Here is a 25,318-nt window from a genome sequence, read left to right on the forward strand (position 1 = left end):
GAAGTTAACATACACTTAGGTTGGAGTCATTAAAACTCGTTTTTCAACCACTCCACAAATTTCTTGTTAACAAACTATAGTTTTGGCAAGTCGGTTAGGACATCTACTTTGTGCATGACACAAGTAATTTTTCCAACAATTGTTACAGACAGATTATTTCACTTATAATTCACTGTATCACAATTCCAGTGGGTCAGAAGTTTACATTCACCAAGTTGACTGTGCCTTTAAACAGCTTGGAAATTTCCAGAAAATGATGTCATGGCTTTAGAAGCTTCTGATAGGCTAATTGACATCATTTGAGTCAATTGGAGGTGTACCTGTGGATGTTTTTCAAGGCCTACCTTCAAACTTAGTGCCTCTTTGCTTGACATCATGTGAAAATCAAAAGAAATCAGAAGACCTCAGGAAAAACATTGTAGACCTCCACAAGTCTGGTTCATCCTTGGGAGCAATTTCCAAACGCCTGAAGGTACCACGTTCATCTGTACAAACAATAATATGCAAGTATAAACACCATGGGAACACGCAGCCGTCATACCGCTCAGGAAGAAGACGCGTTCTGTCTCCTAGAGATTAACATACTTTGGTGCGAAAAGTGCAAAATAAATCCCAGAACAACAGCAAAGGACCTTGTGAAGATGCTGGAGGAAACAGGTACAAAAGTTTCTGTAACCACAGTAAAACGAGTCCTATATCGACATAACCTGAAAGGCCGCTCAGCAAGGAAGAAGCCACTGCTCTAAAACCGCCATAAAAAAGCCTGACTACAGTTTGCAACTGCACATGGGGACAAAGATCGTACTTTTTGGAGAAATGTCCTTTGGTCTGATGAAACAAAAATAGAACTGTTTGGCCATAATGACCATCGTTATGTTTGGAAGAAAAAGGGGGTTGCTTGCAAGCCGAAGAACACCATCACAACCGTGAAGAACGGGGGTGGCAGCATCATGCTGTGGGGGTGCTTTGCACTTCACAAAATAGATGGCATCATGAGGAAGGAAGATTATGTGGATATATTGAAGCAACATCTCAAGACATCAGTCAGGAAGTTAAAGCTTGGTCGTAAATGGGTCTTCCAAATGGACAATGACCCCAAGCATACTTCCAAAGTTGTGGCAAAATGGCTTAAGGACAACAAAGTCAAGGTATTGGAGTCGCCATCACAAAGCCCTGACCTCAATCCTATAGAGAATTTGTGGGCAGAACTGACAAAGCGTGTGCGAGCAAGGAGGCCTACAAACCGGACTCAGTTACACCAGCTCTGTCAGGAGGAATGGGCCAAAATTCACCCAACTTATTGTGGGAAGCTTGTGGAAGGCTACCCGAAACGTTTGACCCAAGTTAAACAATTTAAAGGCAATGCTACCAAATACTAATTGAGTGTATGTAAACTTCTGACCCACTGGGAATGTGATGAAATAAATAAAAGCTGAAATACATTTTTCTCTCTACTATTATTCTGACATTTCACATTCTTAAAATAAAGTGGTGATCCTAACTGACCTAAAACAGGGGATTTTTACTAGGATTAAATGTCAGGAATTGTGAGAAACTGAGTTTAAATGTATTTGGCTAAGGTGTTTCATACTGGCCCCACGGGGGGGGCCAGTATGAAAAATATCAAATAATGTATGCACTAACTGTAAGTCGCTCTGGATAAGAGCGTCTGCTAAATGACTAAAATGTAAATGTATGTAAACTTCCGACTTCAACGGTATATAAGGTCCCACAGTTCACAGTGCATGTCAGAGCAAAAACCAAGCCATGAGGTCGAAGGAATTGTCTGTAGAGCTCCGAGACAGAATTGTGTCGAGGCACAGATCTGGGGAAGTGTACCAAAACATTTCTGCAGCATTGAAGGTCCCCAAGAACACAGCGGCCTCCATCATTCTTAAATGGAAGAAGTTTGGAACCACCAAGACTCTTCCTAGAGCTGGACGCCCGGCCAAACTGAACAACAGGGGGAGAAGGGCCTTGGTCAGGGAGGTGACCAAGAACCCGATGGTCACTCTGACAGAGCTCAAGAGTTCCTCTGTGGAGATGGGAAAACCTTCCAGAAGGACAACCATCTCTGCAGCACTCCACTAATCAGGCCTTTATGGTAGAGTGGCCAGACGGAAGCCACTCAGGAGTGGCTTCTGGACAAGTCTCTGAATGTCCTTGAGTGGCACAGCCAGAGCCCAGACTTGAACCCGATCTAACATCTCTGGAGAAACCTGAAAATAACTGTGCAGCGATGCAAACTACCCAAATACAGGTGTGCCAAGCTTGTACCGTCATATCCAAGAACACTCAAGGCTGTAATTGCTGCCAAAGGTGCTTCAACAAATACTGAGTAAAGGGTCTGAATAATTATGTAAATGTGATATGTTTTTTTATTTTTAATACATTAGCTAACATTTCTTTAAAAAGTTTTTGCTTTTGTCATTATGGGGTATTGTGTTTAGATTGATATGGGAAAAAAAACAATTTAATCTATTTTAGAATAAGGTTCTAGCGTAACAAAATGTGGCAAAGTCAAGGGGTCTGAATACTTTCCGAATGCACTGATAAAAGCAGACTGTTAAGATTGAAAGCTGACCTCTTAAGATTGAGAGAACATTTTAATACAAAGCAGTACAAAAAAAACAAAATAAGTGAATAAATAAAAAATAGTAGTTCTTTTCCTGACTGGTAAAAATGCAGTTTGAGACAAGCCTTGTGAACATACAACAAGCAGAGGAAATACAGTAGTTACAGACAGTGGTACGTAGGTGCGGCAGTGTGAATACAGTATAGTGCAATACAATAAAGGAGACACAGTCCAATACAGTAGTTAAAAATACCTACATTATATGTTTCCACCAACCACAGGGTTGAGGATGAATTCCAGAACATGTGGAGTGTTTCTGTCAGCACATCACATCACATCCAGGCAGGAGGAGAACAGTTGAGGACATGAAACATAGTCGATAATAATGACAATGTGTGATCTACTGCATATCTACGTCAGTTCATAGCTGTGTGTGTGTGAGAGAGAGAGAGAGAGAGAGAGAGAGAGAGAGAGAGAGAGAGAGAGAGAGAGAGAGAGAGAGAGAGAGAGAGAGAGAGAGAGAGAGAGAGAGAGAGAGAGAGAGAGAGAGAGAGAGAGAGTGAATGTCATTGCCAGACTGGCAGTGCTTACTATGTGAACATCAGTGATGCGACAGTGTTTTTGGTCAGTGCAGTAAAACATTTCACAGTGTCACCAGAGGCCATTTTTAACACTCCCTCTCTTCCTAAAGCCACATCTTCTCTCTAACCTACGATGTGTCCATTGTATGCTTATCTAGAGCGGTGGGGCCTCTAATGATCAAAATGTCATACTTCTTCATAATGAATTCCTGTCCTGATACAGGGTATATGAAAAGAAGAACTCAGTAGTTAAAGAATGTCAGTTATTTGGTATGAGGATCGTTGAGTACAGAACGACTCCCTGGGACCATTTAATGACTACGTCTGGCAGCAACTGGTCACACACAAATTCACTAAGGCCATTCCACAGCAAACATGACACATACACAAGCAAATGGAAAGAAGCCTAGACCCTGTGCAGTTGAGGCAAGACACACTCAAACACAAACTTCCAAGCGCACATATTCAAACGCGGCCCAAAACAAACACACAATTAAGGAAGCGCCTAGGAGTTGTTTGAACTCTCCAGTTCTGGAAAAGCTAAAATTAAACTGAGCGGAGATGAACAGAGAGGGAGAGGCATCATTCTGGGTCCTCTTCAATGCAGACAAGACTCCTCCTGAAAGCTAGTCTCTGTAAATGCCCAGGGGAAAGAGACATGGTCCAAATGACTATGTTTACAGTGCAGATAAACTTCCAGTATAAACAGAGGGAGCTTTTCCTATAGGAGTGTGAGAGACAGAGAGGATGAGGGGAGGTAGAGCAGAGCAGGAGAGGAAGACCAGAAAGGAGTGAGTGAGGCGGGAGAGAGGTGGTATGGCCTGACGGGAGAGAGGTGGTATGGCCTGACGGGAGAGAGGTGGTATGGCCTGACGGGAGAGAGGTGGTATGGCCTGACGGGAGAGAGGTGGTATGGCCTGACGGGAGAGAGGTGGTATGGCCTGACGGGAGAGAGGTGGTATGGCCTGACGGGAGAGAGGTGGTATGGCCTGACGGGAGAGAGGTGGTATGGCCTGACGGGAGAGAGGTGGTATGGCCTGACACTGGGGGGGGTTGGAATAACAAGCTTGGGAGATGGAGGAGGATGGTGTGTGTGTTTAGGATAGACAGTTGGTGTGTGAAGGGGGTGGGGGAGACAGACAGACCAGTTGAAATCAAGAGTATGTATGTCTCAAGCTCTTGGTTTCTTCTCTGTTGAGGAGGTCTGCTGTGCTTCAACAGTCCCCCCTGCGGAGACTGGACCTACTGAAGGAATTTCTGTGAAGACATAAAAAGATAAAAGACAGATGAAATGTTATCTGGACCAGGGTTTTGCAATATGTGGATGAAGGAGCCTCTTAATTGCTGGTATGGTGTATGTCATTTTCTGTTCTGCCAGGTGTGGCTGTGGTGTATCTGGTTGTGATTAGAAATCCTCCAGCCCTCTAACACTCACATAAGACACGCAGCTGGCTCCAAAAAGCCCCAGTCAAAACCAACCAATAATGTGCTGAGACTTTCCAAAACAAATCTGCTGAGATTATTGAAGCAGCAGCTGCATTGTGTGTGGATGAAGTGGTACTACTAGTGGTACTCAGTGGGGCGTGATGCATTTGTGTGACTACGCGTATGTAAAGTGTCGAGTTACTACAGTTTTAAAAAAGCAGAGGCTGGCAGTGGTGTGTTAAAATGGATTAGCTCACAGTGTGTGTGTGTGTGTGTGTGTGTGTGTGTGTGTTTGCATCTGTGTGTGTGGAAGAGTATGGTGTCGAGTTACTATTGTGTAGGCTGTAGATGTCAGTGCTCTGTAGAGCTGGATGCGCTCATAGTGTGTGTGTGTGTGGTGTGTGTTGTGTGGTGTGTCTGTGTATTATGAGTGTGTGAATCCAGTTTGTTGTAACCTTTGTGTAGCCGGCTGAAGCCCTGTAGCTGGCAGTGTTCTGTAGAGCTGGGGGATCTTGCGGTTGATGAGCGGTCCCAGAGACTCTTTGAGTTTATTGTAGTTCCTCTCCATTTCCTTGTGGTACTCTTTCTGGTCTGGACCAATCAGAGTCTTGTTCTTCCTCAGGGCATCCTCACACCTGAAGGAGAGGAAGGAGCACACACACACGGAGTCGGAGTCTGTTCACTGGGTTATTGAACTGTGTGTGTGTGTGTGTGTGTCAGACTGTATGGTCCATGTACAGGCTTTGTAAGGTGTCATCACCTCTTAGTGAAGTCTTTAAAGCAGAGGCGTAGTTTGTTGTGATGACGGTACAGCTTGGGGTCATCAGGAATGTCAGAGAGAAAGACCTGAGCGACCTCCAGAGGGCCCTGCATGAGAGACGGACGATTACGTACACACTCCAGCATGTCAAACACACACACACACAAAGGGATATTACACAACACAACACACACCCACACACAGTACCTGGTTGACAGTGGTGCCCACAGAGCCCTGCAGCACCATCTGCAGCATCTTGGCGTCGGCAGGCTCCTGGTGGGTGGCGAAGGCCAGCTCCTGGGTCTTCTTCTGCATGTCCTCTATGGCCACCTCCATGGGCACCAGGATGATCTGGAGAGGAGAGGGGACAGCAACATGATCATGAGCACTGCTTCACTGCTAGTGGGTTAAGCTAGTGCTAAAGCTCTTTGAGCGCCTGGAAAAACACTGCTAAATATAAATCCAATCCATCATTCACTGTTCAGTGCTCACCATGTTTCACAGTACAGTCAGACATGTATACAGTGACCCCACCTCCTCTTTGTGGATGACGTTGATGCGTGTCTTGATGTAGGGGAAGGCGTGGGACGTGGTGAGGATGGATTTGCGTTTGTACTGCTCGTGCAGGTCCCCGTGGGCGCGCCCATCCAGGGTGAACGGGGTGCAGTACATGAAGGTGCGCAGGTTGTAGTTCTTGTCGAAGTAGGTGATCCTCTCCTTCAGCTCGTACGTGTCGAAGAAGGGCTCCACGTAGGTGATCTGGAGGTAGGCCTAAGAGCCACGCAGATATACAACACATAGATCAGTACTACAAGTCATTCCTCACGTCCCCATGTAAAAACCGCAACCCAAACCTTCAGTCTTTTCTCTTTCTGAGAGACTTTGGGCCTTTTACCTTATTGGGGTCCAGCTTGTTCTTGTCCACATGGTTGGAGTCCTTGATAATCTCCACCACATCATCTCCAAACCGCTCAGCATAGAACTCCTGAAAAATATGTAGATGAAACACATTCAAAAGACTGGTATCAGCTTATAATACACATATTGCACAACTCCGCAATGATCCAGTGAGTTTCATAAATTGTCACTGGTGAGGGAGGCCCTGCTCTCTCCTCTCCCAGATGTTTAGTTCATTTCATTCCGATCTCCTCTGCATTATTGTAGCCATTTGCTACAGCCTGTCAACTATGCCTCTGCCTATCCCTGTTCTCTCCTCTCTGCACAGGCTACACAAACGCCTCACACCACGTGGCTGCTGCCTCTCTAACCTGGTGGTCCCTGCACGCACCCCACACCTGGAGTTCCAGGTCTCAGGCAGCCTCTGGAACTGCCGTTCTGCTGCCAACAAAGCTGACTTCATCCCAGCCTATGCTAACCTCCAGTCCCTCGACTTCCTGGCGCTGACGGAAACATGGATTACCACTGAAAACACTGCTACTCCTACTGCTCTCTCCTCGTCTGACCATGTGTTCTCGCATACCCCGAGAGCATCTGGTCAGAGGGGTGGTGGCACAGGAATCCTCATCTCTCCCAAGTGGACATTCTCAATTTTTCCCCTAACCCACCTGTCTATCTCCTCATTTGAATTCCATGCTGTCATAGTCACTAGCCCATTTAAGCTTAATATCCTTGTCATCTATCGCCCTCCAGGTTCCCTTGGAGAGTTCATCAATGAGCTTGACGCCTTGATACGTTCCTTTCCTGAGGATGGCTGACCCCTCACAGTTTTGGGGGATTTCAACCTCCCTATGTCCACATTTGACTCATTTCTCTCTGCCTCCTTCTTTCCACTCCTCTCCTCTTTTGACCTCACCCTCTCACCGTCCCCCCCTACTCACAAGGCAGGCAATACGCTTGACCTCATCTTTACTAGATGCTGCTCTTCTACTAATCTCACTGCAACTCCCCTCCATGTCTCCGACCACTACTTTGTTTCCCTTTCTCTCTCGCTCTCCTCCAACACTACTCACTCTGCCCCTACACAGATGGTAATGCGCCGCCGCAACCTTCGCTCTCTCTCTCCCACTACTCTCTCCTCTTCCATCCTATCATCTCTTCCCTCTGCTCAATCCTTCTCCCTCCAATCTCCTGATTCTGCCTCCTCAACCCTCCTCTCCTCCCTTTCTGCATCCTTTGACTCTCTGTGTCCCCTATCCTCCCGGCCGGCTCGGTCCTCCCCTCCAGCTCCGTGGCTTGATGACTCATTGCGAGCTCACAGAACAGAGCTCCGGGCAGCTGAGCGGAAATGGAAGAAAACTAGACTCCCTGCGGACCTGGCATCTTTTCACTCCCTCCTCTCTGCATTTTCTTTATCTGTTTCTGCTGCTAAGGCCACTTTCTACCACTCTAAATTCCAAGCATCTGCCTCTAACCCTAGGAAGCTCTTTGCCACATTTTCCTCCCTCCTGAACCCCCCCTCCTCTCTCTGTGGATGACTTCGTCAACCACTGAAAAGAAGGTTGACGACATCCGATCCTCGTTTGTTAAGTCTAATGACACTGCTGGTCCTACTCACACTGCCCTACCCTATGCTTTGACTTCTTTCTCCCTCTCTCCAGATAAAATCCTACGACTTGTGACTGCAGGCCGCCCAACAACCTGCCCGCTTGACCCCATCCCCTCCTCTCTTCTCCAGACCATCTCCGGTGACCTTCTCCCCTACCTCACCTCGCTGATCAACTCATCCTTGACCACTGGCCATGTCCCTTCCGTCTTCAAGAGAGCGAGAGTTGCTCCCCTTCTCAAAAAACCAACACTCGATCCCACTGATGTCAACAACTACAGACCAGTATCCCTTCTTTCTTTTCTTTCCAAAACTATTGAGCGTGCCGTCTTTAGCCAACTCTCTTGCTATCTCTCTCAGAATGACCTTCTTGATCCAAACCAGTCAGGTTTCAGGACTGGTCATTCAACTGAGACTGCTCTTCTCTGTGTCACGGAGGCTCTGCGCACTGCTAAAGCTAACTCTCTCTCCTCTGCTCTTGTCCTTCTAGACCTGTCTGCTGCCTTTGATACTGTGAACCATCAGATCCTCCTCTCCACCCTCTCCGAGCTGGGCATCTCCGGCGCGGCTCACTCCTGGATTGCGTCCTACCTGACCGGTCGCTCCTACCAAGTGGCGTGGCGAGAAGCTGTCTCCGCACCACGTGCTCTCACCACTGGTGTCCCCCAGGGCTCAGTTCTAGGCCCTCTCCTTTTCTCCCTATACACCAAGTCACTTGGCTCTGTCATATCCTCACATGGCCTCTCCTATCATTGCTACGCTGACGATACACAACTAATCTTCTCCTTTCCCCCTTCTGATAACCAGGTGGCGAATCGCATCTCTGCATGTCTGGCAGACATATCAGTATGGATGACGGATCACCACCTCAAGCTGAACCCTGGCAAGACGGAGCTGCTCTTCCTCCCGGGAAAGGACTGCCCGTTCCATGATCTCGCCATCACGGTTGACAACTCCGTTGTGTCCTCCTCCCAGAGTGCGAAGAGCCTTGGCGTGACCCTGGACAACACCCTGTCGTTCTCCGCTAACATCAAGGCGGTGACCCGCTCCTGCAGGTTCATGCTCTACAACATTCGGAGAGTACGACCCTGCCTTACACAGGAAGCGGCACAGGTCCTAATCCAGGCACTTGTCATCTCCCGTCTGGATTACTGCAACTCACTGTTGGCTGGCCTCCCTGCCTGTGCTATTAAACCCCTACAACTCATCCAGAATGCCGCAGCCCGTCTGGTGTTCAACCTTCCCAAGTTCTCTCACGTCACCCCCCTCCTCCGCACACTCCACTGGCTTCCAGTTGAAGCTCGCATCCGTTACAAGACCATGGTGCTTGCCTATGGAGCAGTGAGGGGAACGGCACCTCTGTACCTTCGGGCTCTGATCAGTCCCTACACCCAAACGAGAGCATTGCGTTCATCCACCTCTGGCCTGCTGGCTCCCCTTCCTCTGCGGAAGCATAGTTCCCGCTCAGCCCAGTCAAAACTGTTCGCTGCTCTGGCACCCCAATGGTGGAACAAGCTCCCTCACGACGCCAGGACAGCGGAGTCACTCACCACCTTCCGGAGACATTTGAAACCCCACCTCTTTAAGGAACACCTGGGATAGGATAAAGTAATCCTTCTACCCCCCCCCCAAAAAAAAATTGTAAAGTGGTTATCCCACTGGCTATAGGGTGAATGCACCAATTTGTGAGTCGCTCTGGATAAGAGCGTCTGCTAAATGACGTAAATGTGCCCTTGAGCAAGGCACTTAACCCTAATTGCTCCTGTAAGTCGCTCTGGATAAGAGCGTCTGCTAAATGACTAAAATGTAAATGTAAATGTCTTTGGGTGCTTTATATAAATGATTATTAACATCATCCTCATCATCATCCTCCTCCTCAGACCGTACCTCTAGTCTGTGGGAGATCTCAGCCAGCTTGGTGATTGAGGGCTCCTTGTACACAAACTCCTGCTCATCCAGGTCCCCATAGCGACAGCCGTAGAAGCCCACCCGGAAGTAGGTCCCAAACATCCTCTACACACTATAGCGAGGGGGATGGAAGACAGAGAGAGAGGGGGGATGGGGGAAGAATAGGAAAACAGAATACAGAGATTACTTTCAGAGTCACTTAGTCTAAGCTGTCCTCAATTGACATGTTACATGAGTCTAAGCTGTCCTCAATTGACATGTTACATGAGTCTAAGCTGTCCTCAATTGACATGTTACATGAGTCTAAGCTGTCCTAAATTGACATGTTACAACCAGGGCTCTAAAGTGCGACCACATGCGACAAAATATTTTGCTGTGCGACCCGGAGTTTTAATTTGGGAGCGGCGTAAAAAAATCTAAAAATCTGATAATTCTTTCAATAATAATTGTTGTAATGGTAAGGCTTTGCTGAACCATTGTTCCCAAGCACAGATTCGTTAGCATCATGCTTGCACCATTAATACAGCGACAACTGCTTGTTTCTAACAGTTCAAAAGATTTGACCCATATTACCGAAATGTCTTGCATGTCCTCATCAAACTTGACACTCTTAAAGAGACAGTGTACAATTTTCAATGCAATGCAGCTCAATCGGAAAATAGTGCTTTTACATAATGTAGAAACCGAATATTCCACAAATGACTTTTTAATTTAAATGACAGGTATTTGTATTAACATGTTCACTTTTTATAATAAACAAATGTATATATAGGGTTACATATTAGTTTCTATGGCACAACATATGCTTCAGAAGTAGCTAGAATTCATTTAGGCTGTATCTCAATCAATTAAAGAAATCTTATTTTCTGGTGCGCCTACATTTTTAAAGTTGGGAACACCAGTGCTACCAATGAAAATGTTAATTTAGAGCCCTGCTTAAAACATTGAAACCATATGCTACCACAGCAACCAGTAAAGACACCCAGGGGAGTTGGAGCCAGTCAATCTTGTGCAACTGTTTTAAACAACTGTGTATTGGTTAAGTGTGTGAAAGTGTGAATGCAATGCAAAACTGTGGTTTGAATAAGTGTTGGGAAGAGTTTTAGAACATTTCACTCACCAGTTAGGAAACATCATCCAGAAAGGAAAGGCAGGGAAACCACGGGAAAGAGAAAGAAAATATGATTGTTTAAATGCATATAAACTCAATGTCGGTTAAGTTACACAAACAAACAGCATATTTAATTTACTTTACCTCCCATCCTGAACTCTGGTTGTAGATTTTGTTAAAGGCGTCCTGCAGCTTTCCGTGGACAGTGGCCAGCTTCTTAAAGTCCCTGTTGGCCTCGTGGACTGGGAGTAGGATCTTATACACCTCGTTGATGGCCTCATACATTGAAGCCTGCAGGAGAGATACAGGATGAAACAGTGAGAGGACAGTGAGAAGTCTACCTACAGCACACTACAATACAGTATACTCCAAAAATCTGGCTTTCTCTATGTTAACATACAGCTCTGACTATGTACTAGGTGGTTAGGCAATCTGATGCTGTGTAGGGCGTCCACTCAAAGAGAGATTCAAAAGTTGTTTATCATGTATTTAAAGGAAATCTCAAGGTAAAGAAAATCTGAGTAATACCATGTGGAAGGAGGTTGCAGCTTGCTCCAGGAGCCCCACCAGGCCCGACTCGCTGAAGTACTTCCCCGCACAGATACCCTCCTCCTCTGGGGACAGGATATCATCAGACACCGCTGACTCCTCCAGAACGTTAGACGAGATGTGCTACAGCAGGTAAGGAACATAGCAGTCAGGAAAAGACCCAGCTAAGGTTTTAAGGTATACTAAAATGGACACGAAACACTCACAGAAACACACACACACACACACTCCTGACCTGGAAGGTGACACAGCCAATGGGCAGGTAGCGGCAGTCCTCCAGCATGTTGAGGTACTCTGCCACCAGGGCGGCGCTGTGCACCAGGCAGTGGGCTGCCTCCGCGTGGTTCCCTCTCTCAGAGTGCTTCCCTGCCATGTTCTGCAGCCACGTCAGGCGCAGGTCAGGGGAGTTCTGGTAGCCCTTAGCAATCCTGAGGGGGGAGAGAGGAGGTGGGAAGAGAGAAAGACAGAAAAATCAGGGTGGTACATAGCTAATGCAATCCAAGCCTATGGATTTCATAGTTGTATGTTTACAGATTTGTTTCCAGATTTGTTTGTGGATGGGAATGTGTTTGAATGGGAATTTGTTTGAATGGGAATTTGTTTGGATGCGAATGTGTTTGAGAGAAAGTGGTTGTGCAGATGAGACAGCTGTCGTATGTGTAATACCTGTACATGAGATCAATGAGCATCTCAGGGTCCTGCTGGTGCTCCTTCATCTTGACTGTGTCAGTCAGAATCATGTGCAGGTTGAACACCAGATCCTGGACCTGTTCTGGGAACGAGGAGTCCCGTAGCTCCAGGTCCTCCTCTGCGTAGGTCAGGATGGTTTTTAAGGAGCGTCGGAGGTGCTCCTCGTTGAAGTTCTGAGATGTCCCCACCAGGGAGGACAGGGACATGGTCACCTGCATCTTCACCCGAGCAAAGTTCTACATCAGAGAGAGAGGATGAGTCAATACTGAAGACTACAGGGGATTTGACCCATACAGAATTACACAACATATCAGTTGATGGTGTTGAGACTGAATTGGAACCATCTTTACTTCTATTCTTATTGCTGTGGCATTGTTGAGAGGTGAACCTGCAAGTAAGCATTTCATTGTAATGTATACACCATGTGTATCCTGTGCATATGACAAATTGTATTATGGTGGGAAGATCTTAAGACTGGTAATCCAAACTGAATTCCCACTTCGTTTCACTATTGCGTTCACTTTACAGTGCTATGAAAAAGTATTTGCCCCCTTTCTAATTTTCTCTACTTTTGCATATTTGTGATACTGAATGTTATCAGATCTTCAACCAAAACCTAATATTAGATAAAGGGAACATAAGTGAACAAATAACACAACAATTACATATTTATTTCATAAACAAAGTTATGCAACACCCAATTCCCCTGTGTGAAAAAGTAATTGCCCCCTTACACTCAATAACTGGTTGTGCCACCTTTAGCTGCAATGACTCCAACCAAATGCTTCCTGTAGTTGTGGATCAGTCTCTCACGTCGCTGTGGAGGAATTTTGGCCCACTCTTCCATGCAGAACTGCTTTAACTCAGTGACGTGTGGGTTTTCAAGCATGAACTGCTCGTTTCAAGTCCTGCCACAACATCTCAATTGGGATTAGGTCTGGACTTTGACTAGGCCATTCCAAAACTTCCAATTTGTTGCTTTTTAGCAATTTTCATGTAGACTTGATTGTGTGTTTTGGATCATTGTCTTGCTGCATGACCCAGCTGCGCTTCAGCTTCAGCTCACAGACGGATGGTCTGACATTCTCCTGTAGAATTCTCTGATACAGAGCAGAATTCATGGTTCCTTCTATTAAGGCAAGTCGTCCATGTCCTGAGGCAGCAAAGCATCCCCAAACCATCACACCACCACCACCATGCTTGACCTTTGGTATGATGTTCTTACTGTGGAATGCAGAGTTTGGTTTTCGCCAGGCATTACTGGAACCATGTCATCCAAAAACGTATACTTTTGAATCATCTGTCCATAGAACGTTCTTCCAAGAGTCTTGATGATCATCCAGGTGCTTTTTGGCAAACTTGAGTAAACTTTTTGGACGAGATGGGTCCCATTATGCCTGGCGAAAACCAAACACTGCATTCCATAGTAACAATAAATATGTAATTGTTGTGTTATTTGTTCACTTATGTTCCCTTTATCTAATATTAGGTTTTGGTTGAAGATCTGATAACATTCAGTATCACAAATATGCAAAAGTAGAGAAAATTAGAAAGGGGGCAAATACTTTTTCATAGCACTGTATAACAGTTAAACGGAGTGTGAATTCAGTTTGGTTTTCCAGGCTTTGACAAGCTTCTGTATGAGTGAGACTCACGTTGCCGATCTCAAAGTTCTGCCTCATGAGCAGGTAGAGGGAGGCGGAGGCTTGACTCCGGACAGAGCCCACACTACTGCTGCAGTGGCGGAGCAGACGCAGACACAGGTCAGCACACAGCTCTGTATCCTCCTCAAACAGCATCTCTGGGAACTACACACACAGGACACACAACACTTAATAGACACACACACAGGACACACAACACTTAATACACACACACACACACACACACACACACACACACACACACACACACACACACACACACACACACACACACACACACACACACACACAGACACAAACACACACCTTGAAGACTAGTCCCCTCTGTGTAGTGAAGCAGTGCTGCAGGAAGAGGGCACTCTGACTCCCTGCCATGCTGTGGAGGAGGACTCTCAACACCCCGCCCAAAACACTCTCCTTCAGCTCTGACACCTGCACCGTCTTCACTATGATCTCCAGTGTGTCCAGGACGACCAGAGAGGCTTCAGTGGCCAGGTTTCCATCCACCACTGACTCTTGCTCTGTCTCCACCTTAGTTCTGCAACGAGACAGGGTTTACTATCACTCAAACACACACAAATCCATACAAACTTCAATATATACAATGTGCCGATACAAATACTGTACACAGACTGTTGATTACATGTTTTATCAAGTCATTGGTCTACCTTGGCATTAGAGTCTGTGCATATTGTGGGGACCTACTTGTCGACTCTGTCTGTATTCTGTCTCCAGTGAGTGACATTCTTCCTCCATCTGACATTCTCATTACCATATGGACTCCGCTCTGAACAAAAACAAAACATATGGACACTTGTAACAACCACAAAGAAACATTGCATGTAGAAAATCTCAAACTATGATGGCCCATCCAGTGCTGGTACCTCTACAGCGGCGGACCATCTCCTGTCGGGCTCCGATGGTTCCCAGTATAGCCTCCTCTAGACGAGCCTTCATGTCCTGAGACTTCTTAAACGTCAGGCTGTTGATACGCTCCAGAGCCTTCCTCCCCTGGGACAACCAATCAGAGATGGAACAGTCAGAATAGTTATAATAGGAGGTCTTCTGGTCTGAGAGGTAAACATGGGTAACATGTGAAGGATGACAGGTATAGATGTATGCTCAGCGAGGAGGGCCAGAAGGGGTGCCTACCTTGTACTCGAAGCAGGACACCGAGAGGTGCAGCAGGTCTAGCAGCCTGTTGATCTGAAGCACAGAGAGGTCTGACACCCAGCTCTCCAGCAGAGCAGCGTCTGCGTTCTTCAGAACCCACAGGAAAGACACCAGCAGAGTCCTACTGCACTCTGCAGACAGAGAGCTGCACTGACGACCAGTCTGGGAGAGAGATGAACACATACATTAGGGCTAGGAGTTTTTCCTGATGTCCCGTTCCAACAATGTCACTTTCCAACAACAATGTCACGTTCCAACAACAATGTCACGTTCCAACAACAATGTCACGTTCCAACAACAATGTCACGTTCCAACAACAACGTCACGTTCCAACAACAATGTCACGATCCAACAACAATGTCACGTTCCAAAAACAATGTCACAATCCAACAACGTCACGTTCCAACAACAATGTCACGTTCCAACAACAATGTCACGTTCCAACAACAATGTCACGTTCCAACAACAATGTCACGTTCCAACGTCACATTCCTACAACAATGTCACTTTCCAACAACAAATGTCACGATCCAACAACGTCACGTTCCAACAACGTCACGTTCCAACAACAATGTCACATTCCAACGTCACATTCCAACAACGTCACATTCCAAAAACAATGTCACGATCCAACAACGTCACGATCCAACAACAATGTCACGTTCCAACAACAATGTCACGTTCCAACAATGTCATGTTCCTACAACAATGTCACTTTCCAACAACAATGTCACGTTCCAACAACAATGTCACGTTCCAACAACGTCACGTTCCAACGTCACATTCCTACAACAATGTCACCTTCCAACAACGTCACGTTCCAACAACGTCACGTCCAACAATGTCACGTTCCAACGTCACATTCCAACAACGTCACGTTCCAACAACGTCACATTCCAACAACAATGTCACGTTCCAACAACGTCACGTTCCAATAACAATGTCACGTTCCAACAATGTCACGTTCCAACGTCACATTCCAACAACAATGTCACATTCCAACAACAATGTCACGATCCAACAACAATGTCACTTTCATTTACATTTTACATTTTAGTCATTTAGCAGACGCTCTTATCCAGAGCGACTTACATGAGCAATTAGGGTTAAGTGCCTTGCTCAAGGGCACATCGACAGATTTTTCACCTAGTCGGCTCGGGGATTAGAACCAGCGACCTTTCGGTTACTGGCACAACGCTCTTAACCACTAAGCTACCTGCCGCCCCCACGTTCCAACAACAACGTCACGTTCCAACAACAATGTCACTTTCCAACAACAATGTCACGTTCCAACAACAATGTCACGTTCCAACAACAATGTCACGTTCCAACAACAATGTCACGTTCCAACAACAATGTCACGTTCCAACAACGTGGATGAGAAAGACAGTCAGAGGAGCTCATGAGCAGTGAGCCATCTACAGGCAGCGAGAGGAAGTTCAGTATGGAGGGTGTAATTAGAAGAAAGGCATGTTGTACCCCCTCTGGTGGGTGGATTTGCCCCATGCTGGTACTGTAGCTTAGTGATGAAGTGTAGTACAAAGGATTTCAATAACAGTGGGAGGGGGAAAATAAGTTCAATCGTTACCAGGATTACTGGAGTTACTAAAAATGGCTGAGATATGAAAGCCTGAGGCAGTAAGCTCCCACACAGCAGAAGGGGGCTGATTGTGTCACTACTCACCACCGTGGGCATGGTGAAGTTGGGGGCTTTGGCATGCGGCAGCGGGGAGCCGGCGATCGCCATGGCGACAGACTGACTGATGGTTCCGTTGTCTGGGTCCCCGTCGTCTTGCATAGCGGAGGCATGGCGGCCCCGAGTGGGAGAGGTGTCTGACAAACACAGGAACAAGACATACTGTCAATTCTATCAACCTAAGCCAGAATAACTAACTAGCATGCAATTTCCCACCTCCAATGAGGGTTTAAACACAACGCAACATGGTCAGAGAAGAGGATGATGATACTGGTTAACCTACAGCAGGGGTAGGCAACTAGATCCAGAAACGGGAACGATTTTTGTCGGAGTGGATGGGTGGCCCTAACATAATTATAATAATTTGTACACTGCAAATTGATCACAACTAAGCCCAAAAAGAGGTTGCATTTGATAATAACTATAATTTCATACCTTGATTACATTGAAACATGTCTCTTTTTTTTGTGTGTGGGAATAGTTGGGAACAGATTTTCTAAATGAAACACATTGTTTGCTGAATTCCTGGTGATTTTACAGTCTTTTTTTACAACCCCAAAAAACTTACTGGCCGTTTTTGGCACGCGGGCAGCCTGTTGCCGAGCCCTGACCTACAGTGTGTCCTTCTCACCTGTGAAGTCATGGAGCTGGGGCAGGGTGTCCATCACGATGGGGATGAGGGGCAGGTAGAGCTGGGCGATGTGGGCTCGCACCTGGGGGTCCGTGTAGCGAGGATCCGCATCATGACTGCACATCAGAGAGTGGACTGCACTGATGGCCTTCTTATGCAGGAAAAACACCCTGGGGAAGACTGAATGAATGAGAATGTGCCGTGTGTGTCTGCTTGTATGTGTGTGTGTGTATGTGTGTGTGTGTGTGTGTGTGTGTGTGTGTGTGTGTGTGTGTAATGCCTCCTCACCCCTCCCCATCAGGCTCCAGGATGAGGGATAGCTCAGTCAGCAGCAGGCCAGACAGGAAGTGTTGCTGTCTGAAGGGGACGGAGAGCTCAAACATACTGGCCACGCCCTGGTCCTGATGCATACTGGAGAACGCTGAACCCTGAGAGACGGAGGGAGAGGGAGATGGATGGATGGTAGGAGGAGGGAGAGGAAGGACTTTCTAGCAAGAGTAAGGGAGACAGTCAATTTGTGGCTAAGAGTATACTCTCCTCAACTGTTTATTACTACAGATGTCAGCGGATGACAAAGTTGGCCCTTGGTCAAGATCATTGTGTTGTCTAGTAATGAATGGAGCCAGTCTAGTGGAGTTACCTGGGAGGTGGTGGAGGAGGTGGAGGGGGAGGGAGAGGCGGGGGGGCTGAGGGTGGAGCAGGGTAGGTTGAGGGTGACGTAGTGCTCATGGCTGCACACGATGCGGGTGAAGTCCATTCTCAGAGCTGTCAGAGAGCTGGGGTTCTGGGCTGTGTGGAACTTGTTGGCAATCTGACACACACACACACACACACACACACACACACACACACACACACACAGACAGACATATGGTTCAGCTATGTGTAAGACTGTCAACATATTCTGGGACTGGTTGCAGTAAAAGCAGATGATGTAATGTGTGTCTGTCATTTGTTATGACTCCATTGATGACTGACAGTGGGTTTAAATACTGGCTTGTATTGTGGCAGAATAGTGACACTGTCTGTATGCATGTTTGTACGTGCCTGTTTGTAGTAGAACCAGACACTCACTGTCTGAGAGTGGGTGAGTGGGTGTCTGTTTATCGTTGGAGCAGATGACAGGACCTGTGTGTGTATGTGTGTGTGTACCTGTTTGTAGTAGGAGCGGATGAGGTTGAAGACAAAGCCACGGTCCATGAGAGACAGCAGGTCATTCAGGAAGAAGGCCAGACTGCTGTTCAACCTCTCCACAAGTTCCACATCCTGAGAGAGAGAGAGAGAACGAGAGAGAGAAGGAGAGATAGAGAGGGAGAGATAGAGAGGGAGAGATAGAGGAGGGAGAGATAGTCAGTGATTAGAGAAAAGTGAATATGGGAAGGGTTAAGAAGACATAGAAACATGGAGGAGTGGGAGATAAAGGTATACTTTGTATTCCCCAAAAAAGGGAAATGTTCTAATGGCCCTTGGGTTGTGGCACTGTACCTTGTGGTATCGGCCTGCTACATCAGCACTGATAGCACCCACTAGAGCAGCGATGTCATCCACAAAGCGGTCTGGGAAGCGCTGGCGTCTGGGAAGGTCTAGTCGGGAGGACAGGAACAGGTGGTGGGACATACTCTTTGTCTGGGAGAGGAGGAGAGGGATCATGGATTGTATCTACTTCTTCAAATGAACACTGGCTATGTAAAACATCATATTCCTTTACGCTTTTCTCTGAAGGAGAAATTTGACCAACTGTTTCTTGATTTATGGAAATCCATAATGGCCTGTGTCATGACGACGAGTGAGTAAATAGAAAGAAAAAAAGTGTCAAGATCTCATGAAAGATGCCATACAGACGCAACCGTCATCATCCTCATTAACATTCAGATACGTACCATGAGTTGGAAGAAGAACCAGGCCTGTTGCAGTGCTGCCTCCCTCACTGTGCTGGTGCTCACCACCCACTGTAGAGCCAGCTCCTCATGGAGCAACTACACCAGGAAGTAAACACACACAGGGTCACAGAGAGAAACACACAGGCAGAGTGCAGTACACCCCGGTTAGCAACAGTGGCTAACGCAGGAAAAGCTAGCTGAAATACCCAGGTAAAAATGTGACCGTGTGAAAATACTGAGCTAACACTACTACCATAAAATCTCTCATAAAAGGTAGGGCTGTCTGCAAACAAACAACACACAGTGAGAAAAGCTACTACTATGCTAACAACAGGGTTAATGTAGAACACTAACATAATACATCCTGTAGATAGCATTAGAGGAACATGGTACTATAGCCAGGTCTTACAATGTAGGCAATGTAGGAGATCCCAGATAACAAACTTTACTCATACCTGGCTTTGATGACTGTGTTAACACTCAATAGCTGATTAAACAATGACTTCTCTCTCACACACACACAGACAGAGACACACACACAGACACACACACACACACACACTCACAGTATGAACTGATAAACACCTGTGTGAGTGTTTTACACAAGTGTGTTACACATACTGACAAACACAGAATGGATGAGGATGGACAAGGGTGTTAGTATAGTGTTTAAGACAGTGTATGACAACGGTACCTTCTTGGCAATCTGTCTTGTTGGAGCTGAACAGAAGGTGGTGCTGTCCACAAAGGCAGACATGCGATTGCAGCCACGATCACTTGCCTGATAGAGTAGCGGAGCGATGGAAACAGTGATGAGGACAAAGAGCAGAAGTGAGTAAGGTGGAAAAAATAAAGAAATGTGATGGATGGATAGTCTTCCTGGACTTTATTGACTAGCTTGGATAGAACAGATGTTAGTGTCAGTTGAAGTTCAGATTGTGTTCCATGCAGCTGATAGGATGAAAAGTGATCCTAATGAAAGGCATAATTATGAATACGAGGGCGAGCCCAGCTAAGCCAAGGAGGTGAAAAGGAACAAACCAATGACAGACAGACAGACAGCTGACAAAATGGACCATAGACAGACACACAGTTCAGGAGCCACATATGAGTAGAGGAGGGAGGGGCAGCGAGGAGGGTGTTGTTGGGTAGAGGAGGGAGGGGCAGCGAGGAGGGTGTTGTTGGGTATGGGGTGAACATTGGGTTTGTTCTGGAGGCCGAAACGTTACAGAATGTTCAGATAGAAATGTATCGGGTAGAACAGACGTCATTGTCTCATGTAGAATAGGGAATCATGTCCGCTCTAGTCATTATATTTCTATCAGCAACATTCTGAACAATTCTCGTTACTGAATGAACCGGCACCCATGGTGGAGGGGTAGGTAGTTGAAGGTAGGGAAGGAGGGTTGTTGGCACCTGCTTGAGCTCACAGCTGAAGTTGGGGTTCCGGCGTAGCACAGCTCTGGAGCCCCCGGGGGCATAAGCAGAGTTTACCCAGGAGTGGGAGCGGTCTATCCCCTGAACATCACATCACATCAGCCACCACCGCACCGCACCGACAGCAACACATAGGCAGCCACAGGCCAGGGGGAGAGAGGGAGGGAGGCAGAGAGGGAGGGAGGCAGAGAGAGAGGGAGCGAAGGAAGGTTAGGGAGGGTGGGAGGGAGAGGGGGGATTAGGGAGGGTTGGAGACAAGGGTGAAATTAGAGAGGGAGGAGAAGGCAGGAAGAGAGGGAGAGAGGAGGGGGAGGAGGGGAATAGTGAGGGATCGGACACAGAGGGACAGACAGACATAGGCACAGCACAAGATTGCACAATTGACAACAGCGGTGGAATCAACCAACCATTGGCACAGACAGACAGGAATCTCTGCAACCACAGACATGCACATCAAGATACTACACTGGAGTGTCACTACAGGAGGACGAGGGGAGTCTGATTGTATGTTTATTCACAGGAAACACATAGGACAGACATTCGGCGTACATTTAAAACAGCCAGAAAACCATTTAACCACCATTTGAGAAAGTGTCTATGTTTAGACTGGAAGAGGCAGCAACACTATCATAAGCACACAGATAACATATTCAGGAGTTCGTCACATAGTGCCTTTACTTCTCCAACTAGAGGAGAAACAGAACAGGTTGTATTTACAGTACCTAGACAGGACAGAGGCAGTGTCTAAGATGGCTGTATTACCGGGAAGGAGCCAATGAGAGAATTCAATTCAATACCATTTGATTTGTATTGGAGATAGAACTGACCTTGCTGCCGATGATCCTCTGCACCTCCTCGTCAGGTGATGTCGGGGTGCTGGCCAGGTCAGGGTTGGAGTTACTGATGCTCTTGGAGTGGGCCAGGTGCAGGGTGCTGGGGCGGGCCGTTGCCCTGGACAACGTGGCGTACTGGATGGGCAGCTGGTAGGCCGGGGTGGCACCCCCTGGGTCAGGGAGAAGAGGAGAGCACTGTTACCAAAAGACACACATATGCTCTTTTTAGTAGAGTGAGAATTCTCCACCCACAAGGTTAAATTAATCACACCCAAGCACATCAGAGACATGGATAGACTAAAATACTCTTCCTTGAAAGCATTGGGACTACATCATTACAGCTGGTGTGGCGATATAGTGACTCTTCAGTGCCTGAGCATGGGTCTGCTGTTCCATTCCTCACCAGTAGGGGGCATGGCAGGCTCGGTGGTGGGCAGGTGGAAGCAGTAGTGGATATAGGAGGCCAGCAGGTTGTTCCTGCCGTGCTGGTCCTGGTTCCCCTCCAGGTTCTTATGGATCTGGTTGACCAGCAGGGACATGGCCTCGAACGCTGCACGACCCAGGTTCACTGAGAGATGGGAATGAGAAAAAGAGGCAGAGATCACACCTGGGTTTGCACTTTTGGGACTGTTCCATTTGTTCCATTGTACAAGGCAAACTCAATCAAGCGTAGACGTAAATTCATTGAAAGATTAATCCTAGATCTTGGAGAAATATTTGACCAGGAGAGTTTCTGTGGGAGAGATGAGGATCTTGAAAGGGAGATGACCGGATGAGTCAATCTAAGATGGCCGCCCCCTGGAGCGTCGCCAAGTCACTCACCGATCTGTCCTGCGATGATGGGCGGGTGGACGATGAGCAGGATGAGTTTGGAGAGCAGCTGGTGGAGGAAGCGGACGCAGGTGTCGAGTAGCGCCCCCCGCAGGCCGGCCATGCTAGCCTTCAGCTCCCCCTCCACATTGGCCTCACTGATGATACAGTCCTTCAGACGGAATGGGAATGAGTACTCCTCCAGGACGTAACACAGGGTGAAGAACTTATCCAGGTGGGGGTCCTAAGAGACAAAGTCACATATTTGGGGGTGGGGGGGGGGGAACAATCCCATTGACTTGAGTATTAGAGGAAGTGAGGGAAAGAGAGAAGTGTGTGAGAGAGAAAGAGAGAGAGAGAGCGAGAGAGTTACCTGAGTGTGAACTGAGGAGGCAGCTGTCACCTCTACATTGAACACCTGCTTGTGATTATCCACCCACTTCATGCCTGGGAGCTGCACCTGCAATACACACACATTACCTACATCAAACTCAGCCAAACACAGACTAAGCATACAAACGAATGAGTTCATGAGAACTAAGCATGCATGTGCTCACACACGCACACACTTACGTCAGGGGTGAGGACGGAGTAGCTGGCTGGTGGTTTCTCCACAGAGACTGGCAGACTGAAGGAACCGGTCCGTAGGCGGCCATGTTGCATCAGAGGAATCCACTGTGGACACAGACAATTTAATGCACATTATTACATCACACATGCATAAACACACAGCACAGCTAATCACTGATGATAATGTTAGTGTATCAAAGCCCTAAATATTAGTAGCTTGTAACTGAGGTATGTAATGGGTAGGGCAGCACCCTAACTTGGGTCCCATAGTTTCCCCTGGTCAGGTGAGTGAAAAAACCTCTGGGTCCTAGTAAATGGTACTCACGGTGTATCCCACGGGGGTCTCCAGGGGCGTGTTCTGTTTGGGCTGACAGCTGATGTGGTAAAAGGTGAACAGGAGGTGGTGGTTGTCTGTCAGGTTGGCTGGAATCTTCATCTTCACCTCCTCATAGAACTCTGGAGACCTGAGGAGAGAGAGATGGATTGATGAGAGGGGGAAGGAGAGGAAGAAAGAGACGAGAGGATGAGAGGAGTGTAATAGGAAAGGTGTGGAACGGAACGGGGTCTTACTTGTCATGGTAGATGACGGGTGAATAAGCCTCTGTAAAGAACTCGGCACAGCTGGACTTCCCAAAGATCACCTGTTATGACGAGAGGAGACCGTTTTCATTGAATCTATGCCCTTTCTTGACCAGCAGGGGGCTCTGTGTCTCTTGCAGATGTCGTCTTCACAGTGATTTGGCACCTCATGTTTTTATTATACACTGAGTGGACAAAACATTAGGAACACCTTCCTAATAATGAGTTGCACCCCCTTTTGCCCTCAGACCATTCTTGATACACAAGGGAAACTATTGAGTGTGAAAAACCCAGCAGCGTTGCACCTACTACTATACTATACAATTCAATATTTTGTCTTGCCCATTCACCCTCTGAATTGCACACATACACAATACATGTCTCAATTGTCTCAAGGCTTACAAATCCTTATTTAACCTGTCTCCTCCCCTTCATCTACACTGATTTAAGTGGATTTAACAAGTGACATCAATAAGGGATCATAGCTTTCACCTGGTCAGTCTGTCATGGCCTAATGTTTTATACACTCAGTGTATGTCCATAAAGGAATTTACCAGAATCCTTCTCAGAACTGCTAACTATGTAAATAACATGTCATACTAAATTACATGTAACCTATGGTTCTTTAGCATTACAGTTGGAAGTCTTCCAAATTAGGTCATTTATAATAAGCTGGTTTCTAAACATCATTAATTGAATTTGACAGTTTTTTACAATTTATTGACTGGGAATATGTCCAATGGTTGTTTAGTCTCCACAGGGCTCCTTCAATGGATTATGACATTGTTGCCAGGGTCCCAGATTAGATTAGGGTGTGTCCTAAAGGCTCTAATCGGATTAAGAATCCACTGCACTGAGACTGAACAACACCACAGCTTTCAGACAGGAAGTTAATTAACCAGTAAAATGGTTGTCTGCTTCCAAAAACCAAGGACTAGGGTTACCTACCCCCAACTCAGTTAAACACACTAGACATTATTGTAGAGTGACCTATTCTTGTGGGACACATCGTATTCCACAGCCTCAGGCTTTTCTTTATGAGGGGGATGCCATTGTCCTGAGAGCACTGTGTTACAACTCTGTAGAGGTTTCCTGTTTTGTGATTGGTGGACTGGTGAAGCAGGCCAACTCACCGGCATGGCCAGACTGGGATCCTCTCCTGCCATGAACTGCACCTTGACAGCAATGTTCCTGACTGAGCCCTGCCGACTGCTGAAGTTCAGGCTCTGGGGGTAGATATACAGCAGGTTCCTGGAAGTGGAGAAGAGGAGGAGGAGGAGGACAAGATGAGGGAGAAGAAAGAAGAGGAACTTGAATTCCCTGATACAACCTGGAAGGCATAGAGGGGTCATTACACTAGTTTCAGCTCAGCTGGCCTACACGCTGCGGCTGCCTGCCAACGCACGCACCACAAATATCTTGCCAGGGAGCATGCATGGTCAAATAAATTATATCTGGCATGTGACAACTTACCACATTTCTGGCACAAAAACAGAACATCTAGCCTACAGTGAGGGAAAAAAGTATTTGATCCCCTGCTGATTTTGTACGTTTGCCCACTGACAAAGACATGATCAGTCTATAATTTGAATAGTGAGAGACAGAATAACAACAAAAAAATCCAGAAAAACACATGTCAAAAATGTTATAAATTGATTTGCATTTTAATGAGGGAAATAAGTATTTGACCCCTCTGCAAAACATGACTTAGTGGCAAAACCCTTTTTGGCAATCACAGAGGTCAGACGTTTCTTGTAGTTGGCCACCAGGTTTGCACACATCTCAGGAGGGATTTTGTCCCACTCCTCTTTGCAGATCTTCTCCAAGTCATTAAGGTTTCGAGGCTGACGTTTGGCAACTCGAACCTTCAGCTCCCTCCACAGATTTTCTATGGGATTATGGTCTGGAGACTGACTAGGCCACTCCAGGACCTTAATGTGCTT

General features: G+C 46.8%; 1 protein-coding gene across 6 annotated transcripts in view; it reads right to left on the reverse strand.

Annotated features, from left to right (window-relative positions):
* Positions 1 to 4,348: 4,348 nt before the first annotated feature.
* LOC121569079 (dedicator of cytokinesis protein 7-like) overlaps positions 4,349 to 25,318 on the reverse strand; it is a 41,741-nt gene continuing 20,771 nt past the window's right edge. For 2 of the 6 annotated variants that reach the window (XM_041879717.2, XM_045221283.1), the window contains exons 14-46: positions 24,509 to 24,626; positions 23,367 to 23,437; positions 23,122 to 23,260; positions 22,800 to 22,901; positions 22,600 to 22,686; positions 22,239 to 22,470; positions 21,820 to 21,984; positions 21,411 to 21,586; positions 20,563 to 20,664; positions 19,841 to 19,927; positions 19,147 to 19,242; positions 18,752 to 18,892; positions 18,419 to 18,532; positions 17,907 to 18,077; positions 17,555 to 17,694; positions 17,267 to 17,436; positions 16,624 to 16,772; positions 14,919 to 15,101; positions 14,651 to 14,777; positions 14,472 to 14,553; positions 14,073 to 14,304; positions 13,758 to 13,910; positions 12,079 to 12,338; positions 11,648 to 11,840; positions 11,392 to 11,535; positions 11,008 to 11,154; positions 9,732 to 9,857; positions 6,237 to 6,326; positions 5,876 to 6,112; positions 5,549 to 5,692; positions 5,342 to 5,448; positions 5,037 to 5,216; positions 4,349 to 4,413 (exon numbers count right to left, since the gene is read on the reverse strand). In XM_041879717.2, coding sequence (XP_041735651.2) covers positions 4,371 to 4,413; positions 5,037 to 5,216; positions 5,342 to 5,448; positions 5,549 to 5,692; positions 5,876 to 6,112; positions 6,237 to 6,326; positions 9,732 to 9,857; positions 11,008 to 11,154; positions 11,392 to 11,535; positions 11,648 to 11,840; positions 12,079 to 12,338; positions 13,758 to 13,910; positions 14,073 to 14,304; positions 14,472 to 14,553; positions 14,651 to 14,777; positions 14,919 to 15,101; positions 16,624 to 16,772; positions 17,267 to 17,436; positions 17,555 to 17,694; positions 17,907 to 18,077; positions 18,419 to 18,532; positions 18,752 to 18,892; positions 19,147 to 19,242; positions 19,841 to 19,927; positions 20,563 to 20,664; positions 21,411 to 21,586; positions 21,820 to 21,984; positions 22,239 to 22,470; positions 22,600 to 22,686; positions 22,800 to 22,901; positions 23,122 to 23,260; positions 23,367 to 23,437; positions 24,509 to 24,626 — 4,708 coding nt within the window. In that variant the 3' untranslated portion in view covers positions 4,349 to 4,370. The remainder of the gene's footprint in view (positions 4,414 to 5,036; positions 5,217 to 5,341; positions 5,449 to 5,548; positions 5,693 to 5,875; positions 6,113 to 6,236; positions 6,327 to 9,731; positions 9,858 to 11,007; positions 11,155 to 11,391; positions 11,536 to 11,647; positions 11,841 to 12,078; positions 12,339 to 13,757; positions 13,911 to 14,072; positions 14,305 to 14,471; positions 14,554 to 14,650; positions 14,778 to 14,918; positions 15,102 to 16,623; positions 16,773 to 17,266; positions 17,437 to 17,554; positions 17,695 to 17,906; positions 18,078 to 18,418; positions 18,533 to 18,751; positions 18,893 to 19,146; positions 19,243 to 19,840; positions 19,928 to 20,562; positions 20,665 to 21,410; positions 21,587 to 21,819; positions 21,985 to 22,238; positions 22,471 to 22,599; positions 22,687 to 22,799; positions 22,902 to 23,121; positions 23,261 to 23,366; positions 23,438 to 24,508; positions 24,627 to 25,318) is intronic. The other 4 variants (XM_045221286.1, XM_045221285.1, XM_045221287.1 and 1 more) reach the window with 2 other exon arrangements.

The sequence above is a fragment of the Coregonus clupeaformis genome, chromosome 7 (genome assembly GCF_020615455.1).
Source record: "Coregonus clupeaformis isolate EN_2021a chromosome 7, ASM2061545v1, whole genome shotgun sequence".
NCBI classification, from domain to species: domain Eukaryota; kingdom Metazoa; phylum Chordata; class Actinopteri; order Salmoniformes; family Salmonidae; genus Coregonus; species Coregonus clupeaformis.